The sequence below is a fragment of the Elaeis guineensis genome, chromosome 4 (genome assembly GCF_000442705.2).
Source record: "Elaeis guineensis isolate ETL-2024a chromosome 4, EG11, whole genome shotgun sequence".
NCBI lineage: Eukaryota > Viridiplantae > Streptophyta > Magnoliopsida > Arecales > Arecaceae > Elaeis > Elaeis guineensis.
The window spans coordinates 35,055,354-35,083,192 of NC_025996.2; the positions used below are offsets into that span (position 1 = coordinate 35,055,354).

The 27,839-nt window shown below is 42.6% G+C and overlaps 1 protein-coding gene and 1 long non-coding RNA gene across 2 annotated transcripts in view; one reads left to right on the forward strand and one right to left on the reverse strand.

Annotated features, from left to right (window-relative positions):
• Positions 1-18,865, forward strand: part of LOC109505726 (receptor-like protein EIX1) — a 31,549-nt gene extending 12,684 nt beyond the window's left edge. Inside the window, exons 2-6 of the mRNA XM_073256088.1 lie at positions 13,096-13,205; positions 13,733-13,871; positions 14,024-14,117; positions 15,476-17,872; positions 17,945-18,865. Coding sequence (XP_073112189.1) covers positions 13,096-13,205; positions 13,733-13,871; positions 14,024-14,117; positions 15,476-17,872; positions 17,945-18,717 — 3,513 coding nt within the window. The 3' untranslated portion in view covers positions 18,718-18,865. The remainder of the gene's footprint in view (positions 1-13,095; positions 13,206-13,732; positions 13,872-14,023; positions 14,118-15,475; positions 17,873-17,944) is intronic.
• Positions 18,866-23,072: 4,207 nt separating this feature from the next.
• LOC140857446 (uncharacterized) lies at positions 23,073-24,130 on the reverse strand. Its single transcript, XR_012140918.1, has 2 exons — positions 23,725-24,130; positions 23,073-23,582 (listed from the first exon to the last, which is right to left on the reverse strand). It is a non-coding gene; the product is annotated as an uncharacterized lncRNA (long non-coding RNA).
• Between the last annotated feature and the right edge of the window lie 3,709 nt (positions 24,131-27,839).

Consider the following 27,839-nt stretch of genomic DNA (forward strand, 5'->3'; position numbering starts at 1 on the left):
GGACGAGAGTCCGTCTTGTAGGAGCTCGGATGAAATTCGGAAGGCGGTCGACCACCGTAGAAATTTGGATGGAGTTTGGCTACTGTAGAAGTCCTGCTGCTGGAGAAGCTCGACATTGACGAAGTCCGGAAGAAGCTCGGAGTATAGTCGATCGTGACAGGAGGAAGTCTGGAAGAGATTCGAGAGTAGTCGATCACTGTAGAAAATCGACTGATAATGAAGCCCAGAGAGCATTTGGAGCAGTCCGATAGATGAACTGAAGGAGCTCATTATTGGAGAAGTCCGGAGGGTACGATAGGAGTTCGTCCGTTGGAGGAATCTGGAGGACACTGTGGAAGGTCGACTGCTGGAGGAGTCCGGATGGTACTGTGGAAGCTCGGACGGCCGGGGAGTTCAGAAAGACGCCACACAAGGTCGGAAGCCGGAAGAGTCCTGGGAGGGTTGGCCTCTTACGAACTTGGCTGGGTTATTTTATACCCAACACACAGTCCCTACTTTCGAGTTTGGATTTCGAATGAAGGAAGTACAGAGAAATTTTCACAGCCGAAGTTGCCCCTTGATTTTTTACTCGATTGTTTCAGATATTTTGGCGTTTGGCGTGCCGGTGCTGGAGTCTTTTCAAATCGAGGCGATCCGAAAAGATTTTTTCGAAATTTTGTTGGAGTGTTGCTCAGGTACGTGCAATAATGATTCTGTCAGTCGTCAGCCGTCTGCCATGACGAGTGGGACAGCGGTGGTTGTAGATCGGCCAAAGGAGATCTGCAATCATTATTGCGCCGGACCCTGTCTATTTAAACCCATCCCCTCCTTCAGGGGTTTCACCTTGCCTGAGATTTTTCTTCGTCCCTCTTCTTCTCCGAGAGCTTCGTCCTCCTCCAGCATCCCTCTCGTCTTAGGCGCCCTTCAGGTCGACCTCCATCGCCTCGCTGCCCTTCCTGCACCTCTCGGACCAGCCTAGGTTAGTTCTGGAACCCTTCTTTTTCTTGTTGTTCTTCCATTTTTCCTCCTTGCATTCGCCCGTTCATTTTTCCACGAGCCTTGTTTTTTATTTTTCTAATTTTTTTAGATTTTTTGGGATTTTCATTTGATTCAAAATGTCCTCCAACACTTCCTCCTCTAGCAGTTCTAGAAGTTCGTCATTCCAGCCCCCAAAATCCTAGTTCTGTAGATGGACCTCGTCGATCTTTGTACCAGACACCATTCCCAGCTCTCTGACTTCGGACGAACTCTCGCTGATTAGATTCAGTACGGGATTCCTCCGGAGTATGAGCTTGAGCTTCCGGGCCAACTGACCGGGCTAGCCCCTCCCCCTGGCCGCTTTGTTTATACAGGAAGCTTTCCGCATCGGGCTTCGACTTCCACTTCCACCTTTTGTTGTTGCTCTTTTTCGCTTTTTAAATATTTCTCTAGTTTCTGTAGCGCCGAACTCCTTTAGGTTTCTGATAGGATTTCTTTCCTCTGTCGTTTAGCTGAAGTCCGGCCAACTCTTTCCTTGTTTAGAAATTTTATACCTTTAAGCGTCACCCTTCGGCAAAGGACTGGTGGTACTTCTCTCAGTTCGGTAGAAAGGGTTGCTGAAAGGTGCCCCCTCTTCTATCCACAACTGGAAGGAGAGGTACTTCTACGTCCGATGCCCGACCTGATGCTGGGGTTGCCCCCCTGGGGCTCCCTGAGGGACTCCGTCCGTCGGGCTTCTAGCCTGGGAAAGGATGACCTTGAAGCCTCCAATAAACTTAACTTATCCAGCTCCTCTCCTCTCTGACCTTTTGAAGGAGCAACTTTTATTTAATGTCGGCTTGAACCCTCTCAATCCTGCCGGTATTTATTTATTTTTTTCTTTCTCAAGTCATTCGCTGCTTCCTCTTTCTCTTATTCTTTTTCTAAGCTGTGTCGATTTTCTTTCATTGCAGATATGGATGCAGACGTGGTTCGGATGCTAAGCCAAGGGTCTCAAGGCCCACAAGAGGAAGGGCGCCGCAACTTCTGGGTCGGCGAAGAAAGCGAGGGTAGGGGAGACGAGTTCGGCCGTGCCTGCCCAGCGGCCATTGCCATTGATGCCCCCTCCGACATCGAGCCTGCAGTCCCCCGAGCTTCTTCAAGAAGCCCCCCGGTCGAGGTTTCCGCTCCAAAGTCTCGTCCCGAGGAGGTGCCGGGGGCCGAAAGGAGGAGAAGGAAGAAGACGGTGGTCCGCAAGATCCGCAGCAGCAGGGCTGCCATCGAAAGTCCACGGCTCCAAAGAGGATCCGGGGGAGAATTCCTTCAACAACAGGGATTTAATAAAAAGGTTGGTCGATGGGTGCGTCTTGCCCGAGATCGTCCACAGGATCGTCCATGCTGATCCTGAATAGCGGGTCTGGGACTCTCTGGGGTCCTTTTTTGAGGTAGGCCGATTTACTTTTTTCTTTCTTTCGCTTCTTTACTTAGCTTATCCTTTAGCTTTCATATTGACTTCCTGGCTGTTCTTGTAGATTGGACACTAGCTCATCGCCAACATCGAGGCGATGAATAATGCCAAGAAGGAAGCAGCCCAGGCGGAGGAAGGTCGCCAAGCTGAAGCTACCCGTCTCAAGGAGAAGGTCGCCGAAGTTACGAGTCTCCAAGAGGCGCTGCAGAAGGAGGAACAAATCTCGGCAGATCTGAAGGCCACCCTGGAGGAGGAAAGAAAGAAGGCAGAGGCTGAGGTCTTCAAGCTGAAGGAGCAGATCCTGACTCTAGTCTCAGAGGCACGGGCCCAAGCAGTGGAGGAGTTCAAGACCTCCTCCGAGATGAGGGATCTGAACATCCAGTTCGATCAGGCCGCCTTCATCAAAGGCTTCGAGCTTTGTCAGGAGAAGGTGGTCGGAAAGTTTCTCGAAACTCGACCTCGACTTCCTGGATGAAGCGTCCGACGATGAAGTCGGACCTTCCGAAGCCGCTGTCGGTCTCCCTCCAGTCGGGACCTCTTCGACTGCCGCAGCTGCCGCGACCGACCTTCCGGGGGTGTCGAGCTCCTCCACTTCTGCTCTAGAGGTTCGAAACCTCTAATTTTGTACTTTTTCTTTGTTGTGATTTTTTCTCTTTCTCTTGTACTTAAGAACTATTTAATCAATAAAATCAGATTCTTCTTTACAGAGAGCTCCTTTTTCTTACTCTACTTCTTTTTTCTTCTCTTTTTTTATTTTTTTGCACTGATTTGCATTGTGACGCTCTTATTTTCCGATAATAGTGCCCTGTCGAAGCTCTTCTCCTACCGCAGGGGATCCCTTTGAAGTCCATGATCCGAGATCTGAGAAGAAAAGTTCGTCACCTAACAAAAAAATCAAAGAAGATGGATGACGAACTTCACAGATTGAGGAAGAGCCATTCGGAAGCCACCGCGGAGGTTAATCACCTTCGGAACCTCCACAAAAAGGACTTCATGGACTACACCCGGAAGAAGGCCGACTTTATGAAGGAGCTTGAAGAACTCCAGAAATGCGCCAGCTACCGATCTTGGACTCAGGCTTCCAAGATCAGATCCCTCGAGGTCGAGCTGGTAGCCGCACGGGAGAAGATCGGTCAATTGAAAGGGAGCCGTCCTGGCTTACAACTCAGGCCGACCATGATCGAGACTGGTCGAAGAAATTCTCTGACCTCCAGAAGCAGCTACAGGATGTCGAGGTAAATTACAACGCCTACTGAGTCAGCTAGTGTGGACAAGTAGACGACTACAAAAGGAGGCTCAAGATGGCGACCGATGAGGTTGCTTGCCTTCAGAAGCAGTTGTTCGAAAGAGCCCAGGCCGTTTCGGTTCCAGGCTCCGACGAGCTCCGCTCCTTGAGGGGGACCATGGAAGAACTGTCCGTGGCCCTTGGACAGGAGAAGGCCGAATTGCAGCGGCTGAAAATTCAGCTGGCCTATGAGCAACAGGCGATCAAGGATGCCAAAATGGAGTCTGAAGTTCTGAGGAAGAGGCTTCGAGAATCGAAGGGCGAAAGCCGGCGGTTTCACCAAATGTATCGGCAGATGCTGTTAAGAAAGAAGGAACTGGAAGAAGAAGTTGAGAGGTTAAAGCAATCCCTGACAATGGCTGGAATCGAGAGTTCGAAGTCAGAAGAAGTCGAGCTTCTTTAGCACTTTTTTACCTTTTGTTCCATGTATTCTTTTCTTTTCTTGTTGTTTCTTTTTTTTTTTTTTTGGCCTTCAAAGGCTTTTGTAATGCATTCTTTACTAATGAAATAAAATAAAATTTTCTCATCACCTTGTATACTATTGCTCTGAGTTGTCATTTACCAAGCTTCTCTTGTCTTTTGTCTTGTTCGATATCGACGTTGTCTGAAGGTTCCTGATCATCGCCGTGTTGATTCGCCCTTTTTGTTCATGACCGAAGATCTTTTCGAGGCCATTCAAGTTTGACACTTTCTCTCGGTGTTCGAGCTTGGGGTCCGAACTTCTCATTACTTTGAGGAAGTCTATTTTCTTCTGCTAGTGTTGGGTTCTCCCTTAGAGACTGAGGATCTTTGACAAGAGTTTTCTTCCTCATTGAGATGAGGTCCTTTGTGTCTTAGATGTAGTTCATTTTTTTTTTATCTCTGGTGTAGCTCATCGCTTTCCCTTTTTCTCTCCCCTTTTCTTTATGTTTAGGCGAGGATTTTTCCTCTGCTTCTAACGGGGTTGTAGGGGTGTAGAGGAGCTGCTGAGGGGGCTTTTCTCCTCATCCGATCTTAAATGACCAGATCTTCGTTTGTGTCAGAATGAGATTCTCCTCCTATTTCTGACACAATCAATTTCAGCTCATGTTAGGATGAGGTTTTCCTCCTGTTCCTAACAGGGCTGTGGGGGCACATAAGGGTCATTGCGAGGGCCTCTCCCCCCATCCGATCTCTTAATAATCGGATCTTCGACTTGGCTCATGTTAGGATGAAGTTCTCCTCCTGTTTCCTAACATGACTGTGGGGTGCATAAGGGCCGTTGCAAGGGCCTCTTTCTCCATCCAGTCTCTAAATAACCGGGCCTTCGACCTTGCTCATGTTAGGACGAGGTTCTCCTCCTGTTCCTAACATGACTGTGGGGACGCATAAGGCCGTTGCAAGGGTCTCTCCCCCCATCTGATCTCTAAATAATCGGACCTTTGACCTTGCTCATGTTAGGATGAGGTTCTCCTCCTGTTCTATATGGTTATGGGGTGCATAAGGCCGTTGCAAGGGCCTCTCCCCCATCCGGTCTCTAAATAATCGGACCTTCATTTGTGTCGGGATAAGATTCTCCTCTTGTTCCTGACACGCTTAATTTCGATTGTCTGAAGGAGCTACTCCCTGTCGTTATAAGCTCATGCCAAAAGAAAAGACATGCGAATATGAAACTTTTATTTAAGTCAAAGTTATCGATAATACATTCATAAATTTTTCGAATTTCATGGTTGTGGAAGGTCTGCTCCTCTGAGCTCTTTAGATAGTATATTTCGGGCCGGACTACCTCCCTGACTTCATACAGGCCTTCCCAGTTCGGGGCAAGTTTTTCTTGGTTCTGAGTTTGTGAAACAGCAGCTCGCCGAAGTACTAAGTCTCCCACTCTGAAGGTTTTGCTCTTGACCTGGGAGTTGTAGTAGTGGGCTGCTTTCTGCTTATAGGCTGCCATCCGAACTTGAACTGTCTCCCGCTTTTCTTCCAACAAGTCGAGGTTGGCCTTGAGATCCTGTGAGTTGCACTGCTCGTCGAATATCATGATTCGCGCCGACGGAAGCTTGAGTTCAATCGGGATAACGACTTCTGTTCCAAAGGCTAAGGCAAAGGGGTCTCCCCCGTGGGTAGTCTTTGGGTAGTTCGGTATGCCCATAATACATGATAAAGCACGTCTGTCAAGTTTCCTTTGCTTTTTCAAGTCTCACCTTGATTTCTTGCAACAGAGTCCTGTTAGTCATCTTAGCTTCACCGTTTGCCGCGGATGGGCTACTGACGTGAAGTTATGGGAGATGTTTAAGTCCTCACAAAATTCGACAAATCTTGCTCCAGCAAATTGTCATCCATTATCAGTAATGAGTGTTCTGGATAAGCCGAACCTACAAACGATTGACTTCCAGATGAAGTCCTGCACTTTAGCTTCTGTGATTTTCGTCAAAGGTTCGGCTTCGACCCACTTAGTGAAGTAGTCAATTGCCACTAGGAGGAACTTTCACTGCCCGGATGCCATGAAAAAAGGTCCAAGGATATCCATCCCCCATTGTGCAAACGACCATGGGGCACTCAAGGGTGTAAGTTCGGAGGCGGGCTGTCTTTGGATATTCGCATATCTCTGACACCGATCATACTTTCTGACATATTCAATAGAGTCGTGGTACATTGTAGGCCAGTAATAACCTTATCGGAGCAGTTTGTAGGATAAAGATATGACCCCTAGGTGACTTCCGCAGACTCCTTTATGTACCTCCCACAAGGCAAAGTCGGCTTCAGAAGGTCGGAGATATTTCAGGAGGGACAAAGAGTACGACCTCTTGTACAGCTTGCCCTCATAAAGGATATACCGGGAGGCCTGATTTCTAAGCTTCCGAGCTTCTTTTGCATGAGGAAGAATTCCGTCTTTGAGGTATGCAACCAGTAGGTCAATCCAGTTGGGTTCATGGCTGATCTCCATTATAAGCTGCGGTTCTTCCGTACTTGGACATTTCAGAACTTTGAAGAAGACTTCCTTGGGTAGTTCAGCCGGAGCCAGTGTGGCCAACTTGGAGAGAAGATCGGCCATGGTATTTTCTGCTCTTGGAATCTGCTTGATGTCAAAGCTGTCAAAGACAGGGATGATCTCTTTTACTTTTTCGAGATACTTGGCCATACTGTACTCCCGAGCTTCATAGTTTCTACTGACTTGTTCCACCACCAATTGGGAGTCACTATAGACTTGGAGCCGATCTACTTCTAATTCTTTGACGATCCTCAGTCCTGCAATCAGAGCTTCATATTCTGTCCTATTATTTGTCGTAGGAAATTCGAAGTGCAGCACGTACTCCACGATAATTCCTTCCGGATTGACCAAGATCAGGCCCGCGTCCGCGCCTGACATGTTGGAGAAACCGTCCATATAGAGGGTCCAAAAACCATCAGGGAGATCTATTTTTTCTCAGGGGAGTTCGGCTGGAGCCCTGGGTTGTCAGCTTCACCTCGTTTAAGTTCGACTTCTTCCGGGATAGTGCATTCCACTATGAAGTCTGCTAATATCTGGGCTTTTATCGTCGGTCGAGGTCGATAGTTGATGTCGAATTCCATGAGCTTGACTGTCCATTTTGCTATCCTTCCAGAAGCGTCTGCTCGATGCAGAATTGCCTTAATCGGTTGGTCGGTGAGCAGTGTTATGGTGTGCCCTTGAAAGTAAGGTCGGAGCCTTCGGGCTGCAATCAACAGGGCGTAGGTTAGTTTTTCTAATTTAGTGTACCTGGTTTCGACATCTCGCAATACTCAACTTATGTAGTAGATCAGCCATTGAATTTTTGCTTCTTCCTTAACCAGAACTGCTGCGAGAGCCACAGGGTAGACCGTCAGGTACAGGAACAACTCCTTTCCAGGTTCGGGCTTTGCCAATAGCGAAGGTGAGCCGAGGTAGTTCTTCAATTCTTTGAATGCTAGCTGATATTCAGTGGTCCAACAGAAGTTCTTCGGTTGCTTGAGAGTCTGATAAAAAGGTAGGCACCGTTCGGCCGACCTTGAGATGAAACGATTCAGAGCTGCTACTCTCCCAGTAAGGTGCTGAACTTCTTTATTGACTTCGGAGCGGTCATTTCCTGAATGGCATGAATCTTTTTCGGATTTGCTTTGATCCCGCGCCCCGATACTATAAAGTCTAAAAATTTTTCTGAGGTTACTCCAAAAGCGCACTTGGCTAGGTTCAGCTTCATTTTGTATTTTCGAAGGGTGCTGAAGGTCTCCTCAAGGTCGGCGACGTGGTTCATTAAGGATTTACTTTTTACAAGCATATCGTCCATGTAGACCTTCATGTTGCGGCCGATCTGCTCTTTGAAGATCTTGTTCACCAGCCGTTGATAGGTCGCCCCTACATTTTTGAGGCCAAAAGGCATAATCTTGTAACAGAAAAGACCACGATCAGTGATAAAAGTAGTTTTTTCTTCATCCTCTGATGCCATCCTGATTTGATTGTAGCCGAAAAATGCATCCATGAAAGTGAAAAGCTTGTGGCCCGAGGTTGCATCCACTAATTGATCAATTCTGGGCAGAGGATAACTGTCCTTCGGGTAGGCTTTGTTCAGCTTTTTAAAGTCTATACACATCCTCCACTTGCCGTTCGCTTTCTTGACGAGAACCACATTGGAGATCCAGTTCGGATAGTTGACTTCTCTAATGAACCTGGCTTTCAGGAGCTTATCAACTTTCTCAGCTATTGCTTTCTGCCTTTCCGGTGCATGACCTCAGATTTTTTTCTTCATCGGTCGATGTTTGGGATCAACAGCTAGATGGTGTTCCATGACTTCCGTATCAATCTCCGGCATGTCCGTCGGAATCCAAGCGAAAATATCCGCATTCTTTTGTAGAAAATTGATGAGCCGTATCCGTACCTTTTCTCTCAGGTTGGAGCCGATCTTCACCACATGCTCCTCATTCCCATCGTTCAAAGGAATTGAGACAAGATCTTCAATTGGCTCATCCCGTTCTTCAGCAAGGTCGTCGCGGGTGTCTAATCCATCAACCAGACAGGGGTCAGACTGACCATTTCTTTGTGAGGCTATGTTATAGCAGTGTCTTACCAGGACTTAATCTCCTCTGGCCTCTCCAACCCCTTGGCTAGTAAAAAATTTTAATTTCAAATGGTAGGTCGATACCACAGCTCGGAGGGCGTTGAGGCCAGGTCAGTCAAGTATTGCGTTGTAGGCAGACGACGCTCTTACTACCAAAAAATTCACTTGTACTCTAGATTGTTTCGGGTACCGACCTGCAACTATGGTTAAAGTTATTACTCCTTCCACTGGCACAGCATCGCCAATGAACCCTACCAACGGGGAGCTTATCGGCCCTAATCGACCATCCAGAATGGACATTTTTAAGAATGCATCGTAAAACAAAATATCAGCCGAGCTTCCACTATCAACAAGAATGCGGCATACATCATAGTCAGTAATATTTAAAGAAACTATAATTGCATCATTATGGGGGAATTAAATCTTCTGGGCATCTTCTTCAGTAAAAGTTATAGATTCTTCAGTCCTCTGCCGCTTGGGCGGTCCAGCCGATCCACTGGCTGCTCCTCGCTGGGATCCTTCAGAGATGGTATTGATGATCTCGATTGGAGGTCGATCTTCAGGCTGTTCTTTCCTCCTTGGCGGCTTTGGTTGTGGTAGGGCCCTCGATCGATCTTCCCTGCCTTCAGGCTGGTGTCGGATGAATCTGTCAAGCCGACCTCATCTGATAAGCTCCTCGATCTTGTCTCAGAGCTGAATACACTCCTCTGTGTCGTGGCCGTGGTCATGATGATAGAGGCAGAACTTGTTAGGGTTGCGCTTTTTGAGGTGTGTGCGCATCCTTTCCAGCCTTGGCAGCTGCTCCTTGACCTTCATCAGCACTTGGATTTTTGGAGCATTGAGAGGAACATAGCTGTGGAATCTTCTTGGGGGAGAGCTCCACCGAACTCTGCGGTCCGGACTTCTCTACCTATGAGCTCGGGGAGGAGTTCAGACATGCTTGTGTTCAGGGAGAGTTCGAGAATGTGGTCGAGCTTCACTTGATCCTTTTTCAGCTACAGGCTTGCTGAAGTCACCTGCCTGCCGCTCCTTCGCGGCCTCCTCGTCCTTCAGCTTGAAGGCTTCCTCTGTTCAGGCATATCCTTCGACCCGAGCCAGCAAATCAGCGAAGTTCTTAAGATACTTCTTTTTCAGGAAAAATAAAAGATCATTCTTTTAAAGATCGCTCTTCAGGGCGGCCATTGCAACTGATTGGTCCAAGTTTCGGACCTCCAATGCGGCGGCATTAAAATGGTTGACATAAGTTCGGATAGATTCTTCCTCCTTTTGCTTGATGTTGATGAGGGACTTCGAACCTCTCCGGAGACATCGGCTGCTGATGAAATGAGCCGCAAACTGGTGGCTCATTTGATCAAAGAAAAAGATAGTACCCGATTTCAGTGTCGAGTATCAATTTCTTGCTGCTTCCTTCAAGGTAGATGGAAAAGCTCGGCACAGGATAATGTCTAGCACGCTATGGAGTAACATCATTGTCCGAAAGACCTCCAGGTGGTTAACCGGATACGAAGTCCCGTCGTAGCTCTCAAATTGGGGGAGCTTGAAGTTCGGCGGGATCAGTTCCTGCATAATCATTTGAGAAAAAGGAGGGTCAGTACAGATATCCTCACCGTAAGCAGGTGGAGCATGACGGAGCTCTTCGATCCGCCAGTTCATCTCTTAGAACCTTTGATCCAGGAGATCCTCTCGATCGTGAGTCTCGAGGGTCTTCTGGCAGAACGGAGGTAGGGACCCTTCGAGGGTGGAATCGTGATCAGACAGAGGGCTCTCCGCCCTCTGCTTCCCCTTTCTGGAGAATACAGGATGACTGATCCAAGTGGGCCGCCCGATCGCTGGATTTTGGAACTCCGACGATGCTCTTTCCAGCCGCACAGATGCCTACGGCTGCTACTGCTGCTGCTGCATGGCCTGCACCGCTTCGGTGAGGTCCCTGACCTGCTGAACCAGCAGGTCAAACTGCTCCATGCCGACTGTCGTTGCCGGATGAGGAAGAGCCTGAGAAACTGGAGACGAGGTCAGAGTTTGTGGATCTCGCTGAGATTTGGCCACGAAGGTCGTAGATCGCCTGGTGGATGCTTTTTGGGGAGGCATCAGGTGGGGATCTGGCAAGAGAAGAAGAAGAAGATGACCGGAGACAGTCTCGTTAAGTACTCCTTTAAGAATAAGGATCCTGCGAAGACACAGCACCCTTCCTCTAGCATCAATTCTGTTGGTGCAGAATTTTGCCGATGCCGGAGAAGCTAGAGTCGAGGGGATCGCGACTGCCACCGGGACCTGCAAAGAAAGTCTAAACCGGAGTTGGGGGTGCTCCGACAAGACCCTCTGACGCTCAAGTCAATACTATGCCTCAACAGAAATGGAGCACTCGAATGAGATTTTAGCAGAGTTTCGAGATAGAGTTTAGAGCTTAGAGGAGAACGTATCTGGGGGGTCTCTTTTATAGATGGGAGAGCGTAACCGATTGACAGTGACGTCCGTAACTGCTTGGTAGTGGGCCGTTCGGGGCCATGTGGAGTTTGTTACGGAGAGTGGAGTGGTGTCCGTTGTCGCGACTCGCCAGAGAGTGGTGGGATCATGTGGCGTTTGTTATAGAGAGTGGAGTGGTGTCCATTGTCGCGACTTGCCAGAGAGTGGTGGGACCACGTGGCGTTTGTTACAGAGAGTGGAGTGGTGTCCATTGTCGCGGTTTGCCGGGGAGTTCAGACCGGACTGCTGAAGCTCGGTTGGGACGTCTGGTGGAGCGGAATAGCTCTCTGTCTCAGCAATCTAAGAGAAGGTCGGATGTCTCTGAGGTTGCTGACGGATTAACTGTGGTTGGGTACTGTTGGTGCTGCAGACGGAAGTCATCTGCTGGAGAAGCCCGGACGAAAACTTTCTGTTGGAGAAATCTGGCTGGAGTCTGATTGCTAGAGAAGTCCGTTTGAAATTTGTCTGATGTAGAAGCTTGTCTGAAGACTGTCCGCTGGAGAGGTCCGGTTGCATGAAGAATCCGGCAGAAGGTCGATCGATAGCGAAATTCGGAAGGCGTTGTGGAGGTTCGTCTGGAATCCATCCGCTGTAGAAGTTCGGACGGAGTCTGATTCTTGTAAGAATCCGGAAGGAGGTCGCTTACTGTAGAAGCTTGGATGGAGACCGGTTGCTGTGGAAGTCCGGATGGAGACCGCTCATTGTAGAAGCTCGGATGAAGTCTGCTTGCAATAGAAGTTCGGAGTAGAAATCCGGCTGCTGGAGCCCATCTATTGTAAAAGTTTGTCTGGAATCTATCCGCTGCAGAAGTTCGGACGGAGTCCGGTTCTTGTAGGAGCTCGGATGAAATTTGGAAGGTGGTCGACCACCGCAGAAACTTGGATGGACTGTCCGCTGGAGAGGTCCGGTTGCATGAAGAATCCGACAGAAGGTCGATCGATAGCGAAATTTGGAAGGCGTTGTAGAGGTTCGTCTGGAATCCATCCACTGTAGAAGTTCGGACGGAGTCCGATTCTTGTAAGAATCCGGAAGGAGGTCGCTTACTGTAGAAGCTTGGATGGAGACTGGTTGCCGTGGAAGTCCGGATGGAGACCGCTCATTATAGAAGCTCGAATGAAGTCTGCTTGCAATAGAAGTTCGGAGTAGAAATTCGATTGTTGGAGCCCATCCATTGTAGAAGTTTGTGTGGAATCCATCCGCTGCAGAAGTTCGGATGGAGTCCGGTTCTTGTAGGAGCTCGGATGAAATTCAGAAGGTGGTCGACCACTGCAGAAACTTGGATAGAATCTGGCTACTGTAGAAGTCCTGCAACTGGAGAAGCTCGGACATTGATGAAATCTGGAAGAAGCTCGGAGTATGGTCGATCGTGACAGGAGGAAGTCTGAAAGAGATTCGGAGAGTAATCGATCACTATAGAAAATCGACTGATAGTGAAGCTCAGAGAGCATTTGAAGCGGTCCGATAGATGAATGAAGGAGCTCATTATTGGAGAAGTCCGGATGGCACGATAGGAGTTCGTCCGTTGGAGGAATCTAGAGGACACTATGGAAAGTCGACTGTTGGAGGAGTCCGGATGGTACTGTGGAATCTCGGATGGCCAGGGGAGTTCAGAAAGACGCCGCACAAGGTCTGAAGCCGGAAGAGTTCTGAGAAGATTGGCCTCTTACGAACTTCGGCTGGGATTATTTTATACCCAACACATGTCATAAATAGATCGTGTTCATATCAAACCATTTTTAATAATCATATTTATATGAATGTCTCGTTTATTAAGCAGATCTAGGTTATAAATTTTGATCCATTTAATAAATAGATCATATTTGAATTTAATTTATATAGATTTATGTCGAAAATAGATTGATCCATTTATGATTCATGAATATGAATTATCAATTCTAAATGTGGCTTTATTTCTAACTTATGTGATACGCTTGAAGCGTGACAGCATTCGTGAAAGGTATGAGTTTTGCACGGCACCTCCAAAGCACGGGGTATACTCCATCCCGCCTTCCATTCTACTCGTCATCGACTGTGGAAAATTCACCAGGTCTGGCGTGGGAAGAAAATTACATTACAACCGTGACTGTGGAATTCCTCCGTTTCAAGTCCTTAGGGACGCAGATCAGAGGCCTCCATGCAAGAAGTCCGTTCAAAAGTAGATGTAATGTCGAGTTGTTTCATAATTAAGGAATTCATCGGCTGAAGACTTAAAGGCGTTGTGAACTCCCCTTAGGTAAAATCCAAAAAAAATTTTAGACTCAAGTTTTTTAGTACATTATTAGAACTTATTGAGTTGGTACTTTTTATGATTGGACAGGCACTGGTGGCACCCGCTGCCTTGACAGCAAATAAACGGGTGTGGAAGGTGAGACGGCGGGACCGATCTTGATATTTTTTAAATCTGAGATTAAATAAAAAAATAAAATTTTTTATTAAAAATTAATATATTTTAAATATTAATTATTATTGAAAAATTAATCTATATGTAATAATTTTTTATAGATATATTTGTTAAGCAGCATGTAAAATCGATCATTAACTTATTTAATTATTTCTCTTATTATGATATTGTAGAAAGCCACCGTTACATTCCATTAGAACATCAATGCAGGGTCTAAAGCCTGGAGCGGTCGCTCAGTTCGACTTACTCCAGAGCCGGCATTGTGAGACGGTGGTGGAGAAGATTAAGGGTAGTAGGTGGAGAAGATTAAGGGTAGTAGGTGAGAGGTTGGCCAAAATGCAATGACTGACATGAGAATCTGTTGGAAGCTGGTGTTATTTTATTATTATTATTATTATTATTATTATTATTTTGAAAAAGCTGGTGTAATTGACCCGGCAAAAGTGACAAAATGTGCACTGCAGAATGCTGCCTCAGTTGCTGGAACGGTCCTAACAACACAGGCCATTGTTGTGGAGAAGCCCAAACCAAAGGCACCGGTGGCTGAACCACCAGAGGGTAGTCTTTGCCATCTGAGCACCATGCCTTATTTGGTCTCCCATGTTTAGGTTAAATGTTTCAGAAATCATGGATACAAGGGTAGAGTGCAACTTGAAAAGGGTCAATATTGTAGTAGCACTGATTATTTGCTATGTTACCCCTTCATTGGGATTTTGTCTTTTCCTTAACTTTTGTATCCTGTTAAAATTTTGTACGAAGTGCAGGATTGGCTGCTGCCTTCTAGTTGGTTATCTGTCAGATTTAAAATTTACCACTCATTACAATATGGAAATAGAAATGAATTTGAAACTTTATAATAAATATGTAAGTGTTGCTGAGATATGCTTAATCACAATATTTGAATTATTAGAGACTCTTTGTGATCATCCAATTTAGCTTCCACAGCAATTATGAAGTTGTGTTCATGTGATACCAATCACTCTGCGCTATACATATATATATATATATATATATATATATATATATATATGAGAAATTGATGATAGAGTTTGATTACATGGGACAAAATATGACCCTGTACATATTCAAAAGCAATGAAATGCCAGTTCTGACTACATATCAGAATTTGAATGTAGTGCTGAACACTTCACTTCGAGGGGCTTTCTTCTTCAACGGTTGAGATAATCTCTAAATTCTGCTTTGAAAAAACAAAGGCATCAAATCAAATCCGGAAATAACAATTTTTTTTAATTTTTCTCAGCGTTTATTTGAGTAAATGACAATTTTTCAACTTAGTTCAAGAGACTTTTTTGAAGTACAGTAATATGACCTGATGTAAGACTCAGAGCTTCAACTTTTTACTTGAGTTTTGATAGGAAGGCAAAAAAAAAAAAAAAAAAAAAAAAAAAAATCACAAAGGGATCATGGCAGCGGGACCACTAGACCCTGTCTTCGTGGAAAGCTCACCAATATCCATCCTCCGTCGTTATCCGAAGCACCATTCCACACGTCATTTACTATATACATGGAAAGCTTACCAAGTCCTGGTGCGCCGTCCATTTTGACAGTAAGAGAATAAAACGGCAATCCAGAGGGCATGGAATTCCTCAGCTTTTCGGCAAAAGTGGCCATGTTTCTGCCTTGTGTGATACGTTTGAAGCGTGAGAGGATTCGTGAAAGCTTATGACTTTTCCACGATAGCTCCAAAGCACGGCACATACTCATCCCACCTTCCATTCCATTCGTCCTCGATTGTGGAAAGTTCGCCAAGTCCGGCATGGGAAGAAAAGTACATTACAATGGTGCCTGTGGAATTTCTCCATTATATATAAATCCTTAGAGATGCTGATCCAAGGCATTCATGCACCCTATCGTGGTCTATCCTTTGCATTTCAACTTCTTCAACCTGGTCTCAGGACTTTCCCTCATGGCCAGCGGTGGATGCAATAGGAGATCCCTCACTATTAAGCGTGTCATGCTGATTGGGTTCCTCCTATGCGTAGGAGCCATCCCATTCTGCCTCTGCCTAGGCAGCGAAGGTATCTCCAAGGTGGGGGGCAGCTGCATAGAGAATGAGAGGAGAGCTCTCCTTGCCATCAAAGCAGATATCTATGATCCTCATGAGCGGCTCACTTCTTGGATGGGCCCGGACTGTTGCCAATGGAGGGGAGTTGGCTGTGACAACAGTAGCGGCCATGTGGTCAAGCTCAAACTCAGATTTCTTGGACCAACTAGTAAGGTAAATCCTTCTATATCTAGCTTGATACATTTGAGGCATCTGGATTTGAGCATGAACAGCTTTTCTGGAGCACCCATCCCTGAATTCATTGGTTCTCTCATGCACTTGAAGTATCTTAACCTCTCCAATTCTGGGTTTGGTGGACCCATTCCTCGCCAGATTGGAAATCTCTCGAACCTGCATTCTCTAGATCTGGGAACTAAAATGTATGGCTCTTATGCACTACAAGCTGATGACCTTCAATGGCTCTCTCGAATCCCGTCTCTACAGTACCTTGACTTGAGTTCTGTTAACCTCTCCATGGCATCGAATTGGCTTCATGAGATCAATATGCACTCTTCTCTGTTAGTCTTGAAATTATCTAATACCGGACTTCCTGATATTCCTTCGACTCTACAGCATGTAAACTTCACTTCCTTCACCATGCTCGATCTCTCCTCCAATTATTTTCAATCTGCCACCATCCCTGACTGGCTGCTTAATATTAGCAGCCTTGTTCAACTTGATCTCAGTTCTTGCAACTTTCATGGGAGGTTATCAATTGCAGTAGATATGTTGGGGAATCTCAACCGTTTGAAGTATTTAGATTTATCCGAGAACCAAATTACTGGAGACAGTACGCAATCTTTGTGGAATAATGAGCACATGGAGTTTTTGGATTTATCTTATAACCAAATTACTGGGCTTACTGCAGAAATGTTGGGGAATCTTAGCCAATTGAGGTACTTGGCATTGATGGACAATAAAATTAGTGGTGAAATTCCAGAAAACCTGGGAAATATTAGCCACCTAGTGCATTTAGAGTTGTCTAACAATAGAATTGGTGGAGAAATGCCAAAAAGCATTGGGAACCTTGCCCGCTTGCAGTTTTTACGTCTATTTTATAACAATATTACGGGACAAATACCAGAAAGCATGTCGATGCTCTGCAGCTTGCAGGTGTTGGACTTATCATATAACAGAATTGGAGGGGAGATCACAAGTCTCATGCAAGGATTTTCTAAATGCATTAATAATAAACTGGATGGGAGAAGCTTTTCAGGTTTAGATTTTATAGCAATGAGTAATAATAATTTCAGTGGGACAATTCCAAAAAGTTTGGGCCAGTTATCTGCGCTCACATACTTAGATCTATCATGGAACTCCTTCACAGGATACTTGACTGAAGTGCACTTTTCTAATCTCACAAGGTTAGATGTGTTGGATCTGTCTTACAACTCCTTCAAAATGAACCTAAGTGACGGTTGGATTCCACCTTTCAGTGCTGATTTTATTTATATGTGCTCTTGCCGTATGGGACCTAAATTTCCTGCTTGGCTTCGAACACAAACAAAGCTGAATGGATTGTGCCTCTCTGAAGCTGGAATTTCAGACAAGATTCCATCATGGTTGTGGTATAAGGATATGAATTACCTCAATGTATCCCATAATTGTATGGAAGGACGAATACCAAGTTCATTGAGGAGCCGTACTTATGGATCACTTGATCTGAGATCCAATTGCCTTTCTGGCCCAATACCTAATGTGAACGCCGATCTCATAATTCTCTCCAACAACTCTTTTTCTGGACCCATTTCCTTGAACATTTTTGAAAATGCTGGCCCTCGAGTACTCTCTTTATCCCACAACCATATCAATGGTAGCATCCCACATTTTCTTTATAATTGGACTTCATTGGAGGTTCTTGACCTCTCCCATAATGAGTTATCCGGAAGATTTCCAGACTGCGGGATTTGTAATTTGACTTCATTGGTGGTTCTTGACCTCTCCGATAATAAATTATTTGGAGGATTTCCAGATTGTTGGAGCAAGTCACAACGAGGAATCCTTAAGGTACCAAAAAGCAACAGAGTAAAAGATACATCTAGCATAGTGGCATATCCTATGGAACTCCAATCTTTGCATGTGAGGAACAATAGCTTATCTGGTGAATTTCCTTCCTTCTTGAGACTTTGTAAACAATTAGTTATTCTTGATCTTGGTGAAAACAGATTCTCGGGCAACATACCTACATGGATTGGAGAAAGCCTTCCGTCTCTAAGAGTTCTTCGTCTAAGATCAAATTTCTTTGATGGTAATATCCCGACACAAATATCTAGTCTGTCTTTTCTTCAGGTTTTAGACTTGGCATGCAACAATTTTTCAGGAAATCTGCCATCATCTTTTGGAAATTTTACTGCCATGGCTGAGTTACAGGAAGGAAGAAAACCAATACTTTCAGATAATAATATGGCATCATATTATTACCAAGAGAGTGTCTTAATATCTGCAAAAGGATTAGATCTTGACTATACTACTGTGCTTTTATTGGTTACAAGCATTGACCTGTCACAGAATAATCTTTTTGGAGAGATCCCTAATGAAGTGACAAATCTTCATGGACTGCGTTTCTTGAACTTGTCTAGGAATCATTTCATTGGAAAAATCCCACAAAACATTGGTGACATGAGGCAGTTGGAATCACTTGATTTATCAATGAACGATCTTTGTGGCCAAATTCCCCAAACCATGCTTGCTTTGAATTACTTAAGCAAGTTGAACTTGTCATATAACAACTTGTCAGGAAGAATTCCATCAGGGTATCAATTTCTGACCTTCGATGACCCCTCCATCTATATTGGTAATCATAATCTTTGTGGACAGCCACTGCTTGATTGCCCTACTCGTGAACCTCCACATCAAGAAGAGGAAGAAGTAGATGAAGATGACTATGATATGATATGGATTTATGCCAGCTCAGCATTAGGATTTGTCATGGGATTCTGGGGTTTTGTTGCTCTGGTGATGATCAAAAAAAATATCAGGATTTCTTATCTTCAATTCATCGACAGAATATGTGATTGGGTTTATACAGAATTAGCAATCAAATTTACCAAGCTGAAGTCTCTCATAGGGAAGAGCAGCCACAAGCGTAGCTAAGCAGTTACAAATGGTGCTATGGTTGTAGCTCTATCCATCTCTCCCTATCTATCTTTGAGTGATGTCAGGGCACCTCCAATCCAAATATGTAAGGATCTGAACTTAAGAAGTTTTTGAATGACTATTACTTTTGTTGGTTTGCTGCTTGTATATCGATCCATTAAAACGCTATCTGTATTTGCCACTATTTTGCTCATAAATCAAATAATGTTTAGTTAGAATCGATTTTTTCTATTTTTATGTCACACCAGCAAAATGATACCATGACAGTAAAATACCTAATGTCTCACATAAAATACCCCACCTATAATAAGACAAACATAAGCACCTCAAGCTCATCTATATGGCACAATAATAAAAATCATTAAATAGACTAAGATGTGCCTCAGGTAATTATCTATTTTAGCTCCATGTGGGAAACTATCTTTGCTACTCTTTCGATGTCCATTACTTCTATTATAATTTTTCCTGCATGACGAAATACTAAAAAGTAGATATATTTCCTGACTCATTTCTTTAAGTTCCACCTAATAAAAAAGGAAAGAACCTTGGTGATTAATGAAAAAGGTGTTTCTCATACTTTATAAGATATTAGGCCTTCTTATCTTTGATCCATCGATAGTATATGCGACTGGATTTGTACAAAATTAGCAATAAAATTTGCCAAGCTGAAGTTTGTCATAGGGAAGAACAACCACAATGTAGCTAAATGGTTTTCTATGGATGATGATGCAATTATAATGCTCTCTGTCTCTCTCTCTCTCTCTCTAAATGATGGTGGGAGTGCCCCCAATCCAAATATGTAAGAATCTGAACTTAGGAATTTAATGATTGTTCCTTCTGTTGTTTTGCTGCTTGTATATCGTTCAGTTAGAATTCTATTTGTATTTCATCCATCTCACTAATCAATGGTTGTTTGGCACCATTATGCTCATAAATGAAACCATGTTTAGTTAGACCTGGTTGTTTCAATTTTTATGTTATACCAGCAAAGTGATCCCATCATAGTAAAACACCTAATATCTCACATAAAATGCCCCACCTATAAGAAGATAAACATAAGCACTTCAAGATTACCGACATGACATAATACTAAAAATGGTTAAATAGACTTCCATATGCCCCACTTACTTATCTATTTTGACTCGATGTGGGAAACTATATTTGCTACTCATTGGATGTCCATCACTACTGGTTTAACTTTATTTTTATGATGAAACAGTAAAAAGTAGATACATCCCGACTCTAATTCTTTAAGTTCCGCACAATCGAAAAAGGAAGAATGTCGGTGATTGGTGGAAAAAGAAAAGGTGATTTTCAAGACTCATGGAATTTTTAATCTTGATAAAAATGAAAAATTAAAAGAATGCTTAGAATATGAGGGTGCCAGCTTGTTCAGATGGTCAACTTTCTTGTGTTGATTCAGGAAAAATGGGTTTTATATATCCTTACTCCTATATTCAACCAAGCTTCACTAATCCTACATCTTTGAAGAAAAAATTTAAAAAATAAAAAATAGATGACGACAAGAATGAAGAATAGGAGGTTAGCATATAGTCTTAGACTAGAAAGGCATGTAAACCATGTCATTCTTAAGCCACATTTGGTTGCCGCAAATAGAAATCAAGCACAATCAGCTCATTTCTAAGAAACATGTTCCTATATGATGACTAGTTTCAGTTCCTATTTTTCAATAAGTTTGGTACTCTCAAGTTACAGTGGGGTCAAGCCAAGTTGAGCCGAGCCAAGTAGCTGGAGGCTCAAGCTTAACTCGATTCAAAATATGCAAGCTCGAAACTTGACCCGAGATCAATCAAATCTTAATATTCTAAATTCAAGCCTGACTCAATGAAAAAAAACAATATTCAAGATTGACTCAACTCAAATATCAATCGAGCCATGCTCAAACTAGAATTTGAGCTTTAGTTACTCATATTGCATATATATGTGTATTATAAATAAAAATAATATTATTAAAATATATATAAATTCGAATAGGCTTACTAGCCTTTAAGTCAAATATCTTGCTACTCAAGCTCAACTAGAAAAACTATTCGAGCTATTTAAGCTTGATAATAGTCAAGTCGATTTGAGCTTGAACTTTAGTCAAGCTTGAGTAGCTTGCAAATATAGCTTGGCTCATTTGCAACCCAAAATTTCTCAAGAGAATGAAATAAACATTATAACATGTAATCTGATATATTATTTATAACCAATATTATTATAGTACATAATTGTTATATTAGTATTTATATTAGTAAAATTATACAACCAATGTTACTAATATTATTGTTGACACCATATCATTATAAACTAATGATAACACTTATCAAAATATGATAAAATAACATAATGTGATATATAATATATGATATTACATAATTTATAGTTTCTACAAATATGGTAATAGAATTAAAGTATTATTTGGTGTTACTTATGCTATTAATATATATTGTAATAATATATATATATATATATATTAACATTATAAAAAAATGATAATCTTCTAACAAAATGTTAATTTTCTATTCTAATATTAAGATTATTATAGTTCCCCACAATAATGCAAGTATAAATAATACAGCTACAATATAGCAATATATTTATCACATTTTAATAACAATATACATATATCAATCAATTAAACCCAATTAAGCTATGATCTCGAACTAGTTTTGGTCAACTACATGAATTCTTTTTCTCCATTTCTCTCTATTTAGATTACACTTTCAAAAAAAATATAGTGATATCAAGCACTTCTTACAGCTTCATCCTCCTATGTGACTTTTAGTCTGTCTCTACCATTCTTTCTTTTATATGTATCAAATAACTCTTTTTGCAACATCTCTCGATCTACATTATGCATGTCCAAAACATATAAGTAATCTTTCTTTCAATTTATCTTTTATTGGTGCTACTTATACCTTTTCATAAATGACTTGACCATATTCATATATTACAAAAAGATAATAATTACTATAATATTATTGTTATGATAATATAAATTAATAATGCAAGAACAATTTAACATAAATATAGTATATTAAGATATGAAAAGAATATTATTAATAAATATAATTGAATATAATATAATTATCTGTAATATAATATAGAACTATCAGTTAATAATATAGTATCAATACATATATAGTATATAAAACCATATTATTTAGTAAGTAATATTATATACTTATATATGTTCAATATAAGTAAAAATAGCAATACAATTATAATAGCATGACTTTAACATGTGTAAGAATAGTGCATATAACACAAATTTATATAATGTTATATTACACAATAGATAATATATTCTGTATTATATTTTTATGATATAACTAATATTAATAATAAGCTACACACAGGTAACATACTCGTCAAGAAAGGTTAGAATGTTAGTAATGACTATGCTCTATGTGGCTCAAATATGGAAACAACTAATCATCTTTTCTTTAGATACACATTCATTTGAAGTTTATAGACTATTTTTAAGCTGCAACAGAGACTGAAAGGAAGGTCGTCTTCATTTTTTAACCTTTGGACAAGTTGGAGGAAGAAGAATAGAAGTTATTTGGACAACAAGATAGAGGATATGCTTATGGATGCAGTTTGTTGGGAGGTATGGATGGAGAGAAATGCACGTATCTTCTTAACCAAGAAAGGGTCTATTTACTCTATTTTACAAAACATCCTCCAATCTTTAAGAAGCTAGAGCATTCTCTATCCATCCAAGACTAATTCTGAGGCACAGAGCCTTTCGAAGAGACTTGAAAGCTTGACATCGCCTTCTAGAATCTAATCCTTTCTTTTTTACCACGACCCTCAGCTTGTAATATAATACGTATCTGTTTCTTGTTATGATATAAATTAGGCGGGTAGCTCTCTGTTGCCCCCCTTTTCCCTTCCAAAAAAAAAAAAAAACTAATATTAATAAATAGAATATATAAGGAGAACTTATCTTCATTGTTACTTGGATATGTCTCCAACATTACAAAAATGATACCTATGTCCCTTGGTTATAGATTCTTCCTTTTCATAGGAATCGGATACTCATGAGAATAAGCATTTCCCATATGAAAATGAGCTGCAAAACATAAGAATAGGCTAGATAGAACTAATAACTATTCCTAACACCCAATTGTTGCCAACCAAACATGCAATCAAAAGATACTGATCTATTTAGTATTGTGCCATATGGTTCGCTCACTCCTTTAGTTTTGAAAACAAACTTGACCTACCATGAATTTATTTTGTTTGCACCTTTTGTTTTTTGATGAAAATTTTGTTTGTGCCTTCAAATATTGACTCAAGGCTTTGACCCAGCAGTAATTCTTTGGCACAAACATGCTTCTGTGTAAGAAAAGAGTGAAGTTAATCCACATATCAACGTTTGTTCTCTCCTAATACATCTATATTAAGGCTCATCGTACAAATCTTTATGCTATTGAGTGGAGGAGCAATCTTGGATGACAAACCCATATAGGGCCCTTTTCATTAGTCCATATGGGGCCGAGAATCTTCCCCAACCAATCTCAGATGCCCTCCTCATGGTTGGCTCCTACTCAAGGGTTGGGAAGGGGCATCCATGGCCTAGAGCTATCTCAAACCTTCCAGATCTTTATCGGCCCTGGTATCCCCTAATGGGAGACTTGCACAACTAATAAAATAATGATGCATACCATGCCTAGCTCTAATACCCCTAATGGGAGACTTTATTCTTCTTCGCGAGGCCGGCCAACCACCCCCCTCCCCCCACCATCTCCCACTCCCACGATGGCAACCACGACCGGCGGCGACCTTTCAACACCGGTGATGATGGCTCCGGTCCTCAGCGACCACGGCAAGTTCGCATCCGGTGACTGCAACTGGTCCAACGGAAGGAAAAGAAGGAACAAAATAGAGAAAGTTCCGACCCCTAAGAAATCCGACGGCCGGCGACCCAATCCGACAGTCAAAAGCTCTCTAAAGTTCAGAAAAAGAAGAGGAAGAAGAATAGAAGCTTATTACCTCAACTTTGGGGCTGATTGACGGTGGTCATGGAAAACTGTTCGACGGAAAGAATTCCTCTAATCCGTGCGATTTCGCTGACGATTGACTGGAAATTTGGGTCACTTGTTGAGGAGGATGGGAGAGGGATTTATAGGCACGGATCCTAGGGCCTCGCCGGAGTTTGAACAAGCCTTGGAACCCTTTTTCCGGTTGCATTCGAAGAGGAGGACTCCTTCGAGAGTCCCCTCCTCTTCCACCTCGTACGCCCAGCGCGTGAGGTTTCATATTTTTTCTTTCTTTCTTTTTGCTTGCTTTGCGATTCGTGCGGGAGATTTTAAAAAAATCTGGATCCTTGCACCATACTGGGCCTGACTCTGGCTCAGCATGTTATATAATTAAGACGAGCTCATGCTAGCTCATTCAAATTCAAGCGAGGCTCATGCTGTTCATGAATGGCTTATCTAAAAAATTATAAAAATAATATATATTACTTATATATTAATATCTTGAGCTAATTTAGGTAAGGTCAACTGAGCCAAGCCTAGCATGGCTTGGCTTGTTTAATAACTGATCAAGCAAAACTAGAGCTAATTAATAAACATCTAGCTCGTCTACTAGCCCTAGTCTCACTAGCATGGTTTAAATTTAAGTCACACCCAAGACCATGCATCAATATTGTTCGGGTAATATCAATCAATGTCCCCCCATTTCATAATATAATTAAACATAGCACTACATAATGGCGCATCAAGTATCGATCAGGTCCCTGATTTTTTTTCCTCAAATTTATGCTTTGTATGATTCACTCCGGTTAATGAAGTCCTTCTGATGTCAATTATCAATTAGAATGGTAAAAGGATGCAGAAGCATGATTTATTAGTAATATTTAATCAAAGTGGAATTGCATGTATAGGAGAATGCACTACATGTAATTTATATGCACAGATTGAACATGTATCTTAAAGGTTAAAGAGACTTAATTCAATTCAAGAATCAAAAAGAGACATGGTATTTGAAAAAAAAAATTAATTAATTTAACTCCCATATTCGTGCATAAGCTCCAATCCTTTTAGTTCTTTTGAAGGCCATGCTCTTGGTGATGGGCTTAAATTTTATCATTTGGGACCTGAGGCTGAAATAGATCGATCAAATGAAAGTTTTCTTTTCTGATGAGAATTTGACTAGGTATATCTTCCAATTCGAGAAGAATCATGTATAGCGGCGGAAGGCAAACTTGATATAAGAGTCGAGATATATCTCATAGAGAATTTTATTTTTTTTTAAATTTATTTATATTGCTTATATTTATTTTACATAAGAGAGTCCTATTAAAATTTAGAGGAGGAATCTGATCTGACTTATGCAAGGACGAAACTCACTATTATAAATAAAGCCTGTGTATCTTAATTTTAAATTAATCAATAAAAAAAAGACTTAAGTCCTACTTTCATAATTTTTTTATCTTTTAAATTTTTTGAAAAAATTCGAGTTAATTAGTGTCGAAGAAAGTCAGTCGACCTCCGACTCAAGTTAACCATCCGACACTCGACTCAACAAAGGCTGACCGACCAAACATACCACTCCGACCTTGCATCGGCTGGCACCGACTCATGATCGGAACATTGACTGACACTCGGCTATTACCGATCAACAGACCGATCAACAGCAGACAATTTAAACAATCTCCGACCAAAAACCGCCGACATATACTACTGACCGATGGTCACTCGGATGTTTTATCGACATATTAGGATTACCGACATATAGTCGGCTAATCTGCTCAATATGTTGTAACTGTTATAAACGGTTATTGACTACGTGTCATAGTAATTACTGAGAATTAACGGCCTACTAACTCCACAGTTACAGCTCGATGATTTAGCGCTATAAAAAGCGGGACCACGTGCTCGATGGTTACATCAGATTCACCTATAAAAAGAGGATAAGAGAACAGTACTGGTAAGATACTTTTGGATCAGAGCTCTGCTACTTTCGATACTCAAATATACTACTGTTCACCAATTTTCGCTCTGACTTAAGCATCGGAGGGTCTTCGCCGGACATAATTCCGATCTATGTGGATGCTGTTTTGCAGGTGCTCATCACCGACGATAGGCGACAGAGAGTTGGCCACAATATATTGTCACACCAGATAGGGGGAAAGAAAGATCTGCAATTCATCATGCTGAAAATCAGAGCCCAACTTTCGACAATCGAATCGACAAGGCACTCTTTCCATCAGAAAGATGCTCCTCCCTCACTTTCAGTAGCAGAGCCCAATTCTTCACGTCCCGTGGTCACCACGGATGTCCAAATCGCTGCACTCGTGCAGTACATGAATGTTCTGACGGAGACAGTTAGAAGTCTCCAACAACAGCAAATCCAGCAACAACAACAGCCGCCAGTGGAGCAACCGGTGGCACAGTTGGTGCCATCTAGACACAGCCACCGCCCCCTACGCGATCATGTTCTCCCTCTCCAGAGCAGTCGCCTCGACACTCCCATCGAGATGGATAACCATATTCTCAGCACTCCCATCGTGCCACCCATCGCTCGCGGCGTTCCCCCTCTCCTTCCCATCTCCACAGTATTAGGAAGGGAAAACAGTCGCGGACACCTCCTTCTCCCTCGAGCTCATCGGGAGTTTTCACCTCCGGGGTCTCCCAACAACGGTGGTTGGACAACTACGAACGAAAGTTTCAAAAGATTGACCGCCGACTTGCCCGACTCCAAGTGGAAGGTCGGAAATCCTCTAGTGACTATGATTTTCACATCGTTTAGCCTCTCTCTCAGCACATCTTAGACGAGCCGATCCCATCTTGGTTCAAGATGCCACAAGTGGAGCTATACGATGGCTCCATCGACCCAATTGACCACCTAAAGAGCTATAAAGCTCTCATGATGATCCAGGGGGCAACCGCCGCCCTCTTATGCATTGGCTTTCCGGCAATTCTTCGAAAAGCTGCTTAGGTCCGGGTTTCAGTCGAAGAGCATCGATTCTTTCGAGCAGTTCGAGCATTCTTTTATAGCTCACTTCAGCACTAGTCGAAGGCCGCCACAAACTTTTGACAGTCACTTCTCAATCAAACAGAGAGAGACTGAAACATTGAGAGACTTTGTGGCTCGTTTCAACATGGCCACACTTAACGAGACCTCAATGAAGACAGGGCCATATCGATCATGAAAAGAGGTCTGAAGGGGTTCAGATTCGCATACTCCTTAGACAAAACTCTTCTCCGAACTTATGCTGAACTTCTCGAACGTGCGTATAAGTATATCCACGCAGACGAGACTACTTCTGACCGACGCTAGATAAAAAATAAAGATCAGAAGAAAAAATAGAAGAAAGGTGGAGCTCTGACTGAATCAAGTCGGTCACCTTCCAATAAGCAAGTTTCACCTCAACGACGGAGTCCGAAGCCGAACTACGGCCCAAAGCCGAATTACGACATATATGACTCATATACTCCTCTCTCTGATCTCCGTGCATAGATTCTCATAAAAATCGAAGGAGCAGAATATTTACGGCACCCCCCACCGATGAAGGCACCCTCGAGGAACTGTGATCGGAGGAAGTACTGTCAGTTTCATCATAACCACCGTCACGATATCGAACAATGCATCCAGCTCAGGGACGAAATAGAGGCCCTAATTTGATGAGGCTACCTTGAAAAGTATCGAAGAGATCAACCGACTCAACTACCTACTGATCGACGATCTCAGCCGCAAACTGAGGAGGCCATCAATAATCAACTGACTACAGGGGTGATCAACATGATCTCTGGACGATCGAATTGGGGGGCAAGTTTCGAAGATGAGTCAGCGAAGAGACGATGACTAAATGATGTAATAATTTTTTCGAAAAAGGATATTCGAGAAATTCAAACTTTCCATGATGATGCTGTTATTGTTTCAACAATAATAGCAAATTATGATGTAAAAAGAATCTTTGTAGATAATAAAAGTTCGACTGATGTCTTTTTTTACTCGACTTTCTCTCAAATGCGACTATCGACTGATCGACTCAGAAAAGTCTCAACACCATTGGTCGGTTTCACTGAGGATGCTGTGACTATGGAAGAAAAAATTTCTCTCCCCTTAATCACAGGAACTGAACCACTACAGAGTACTAT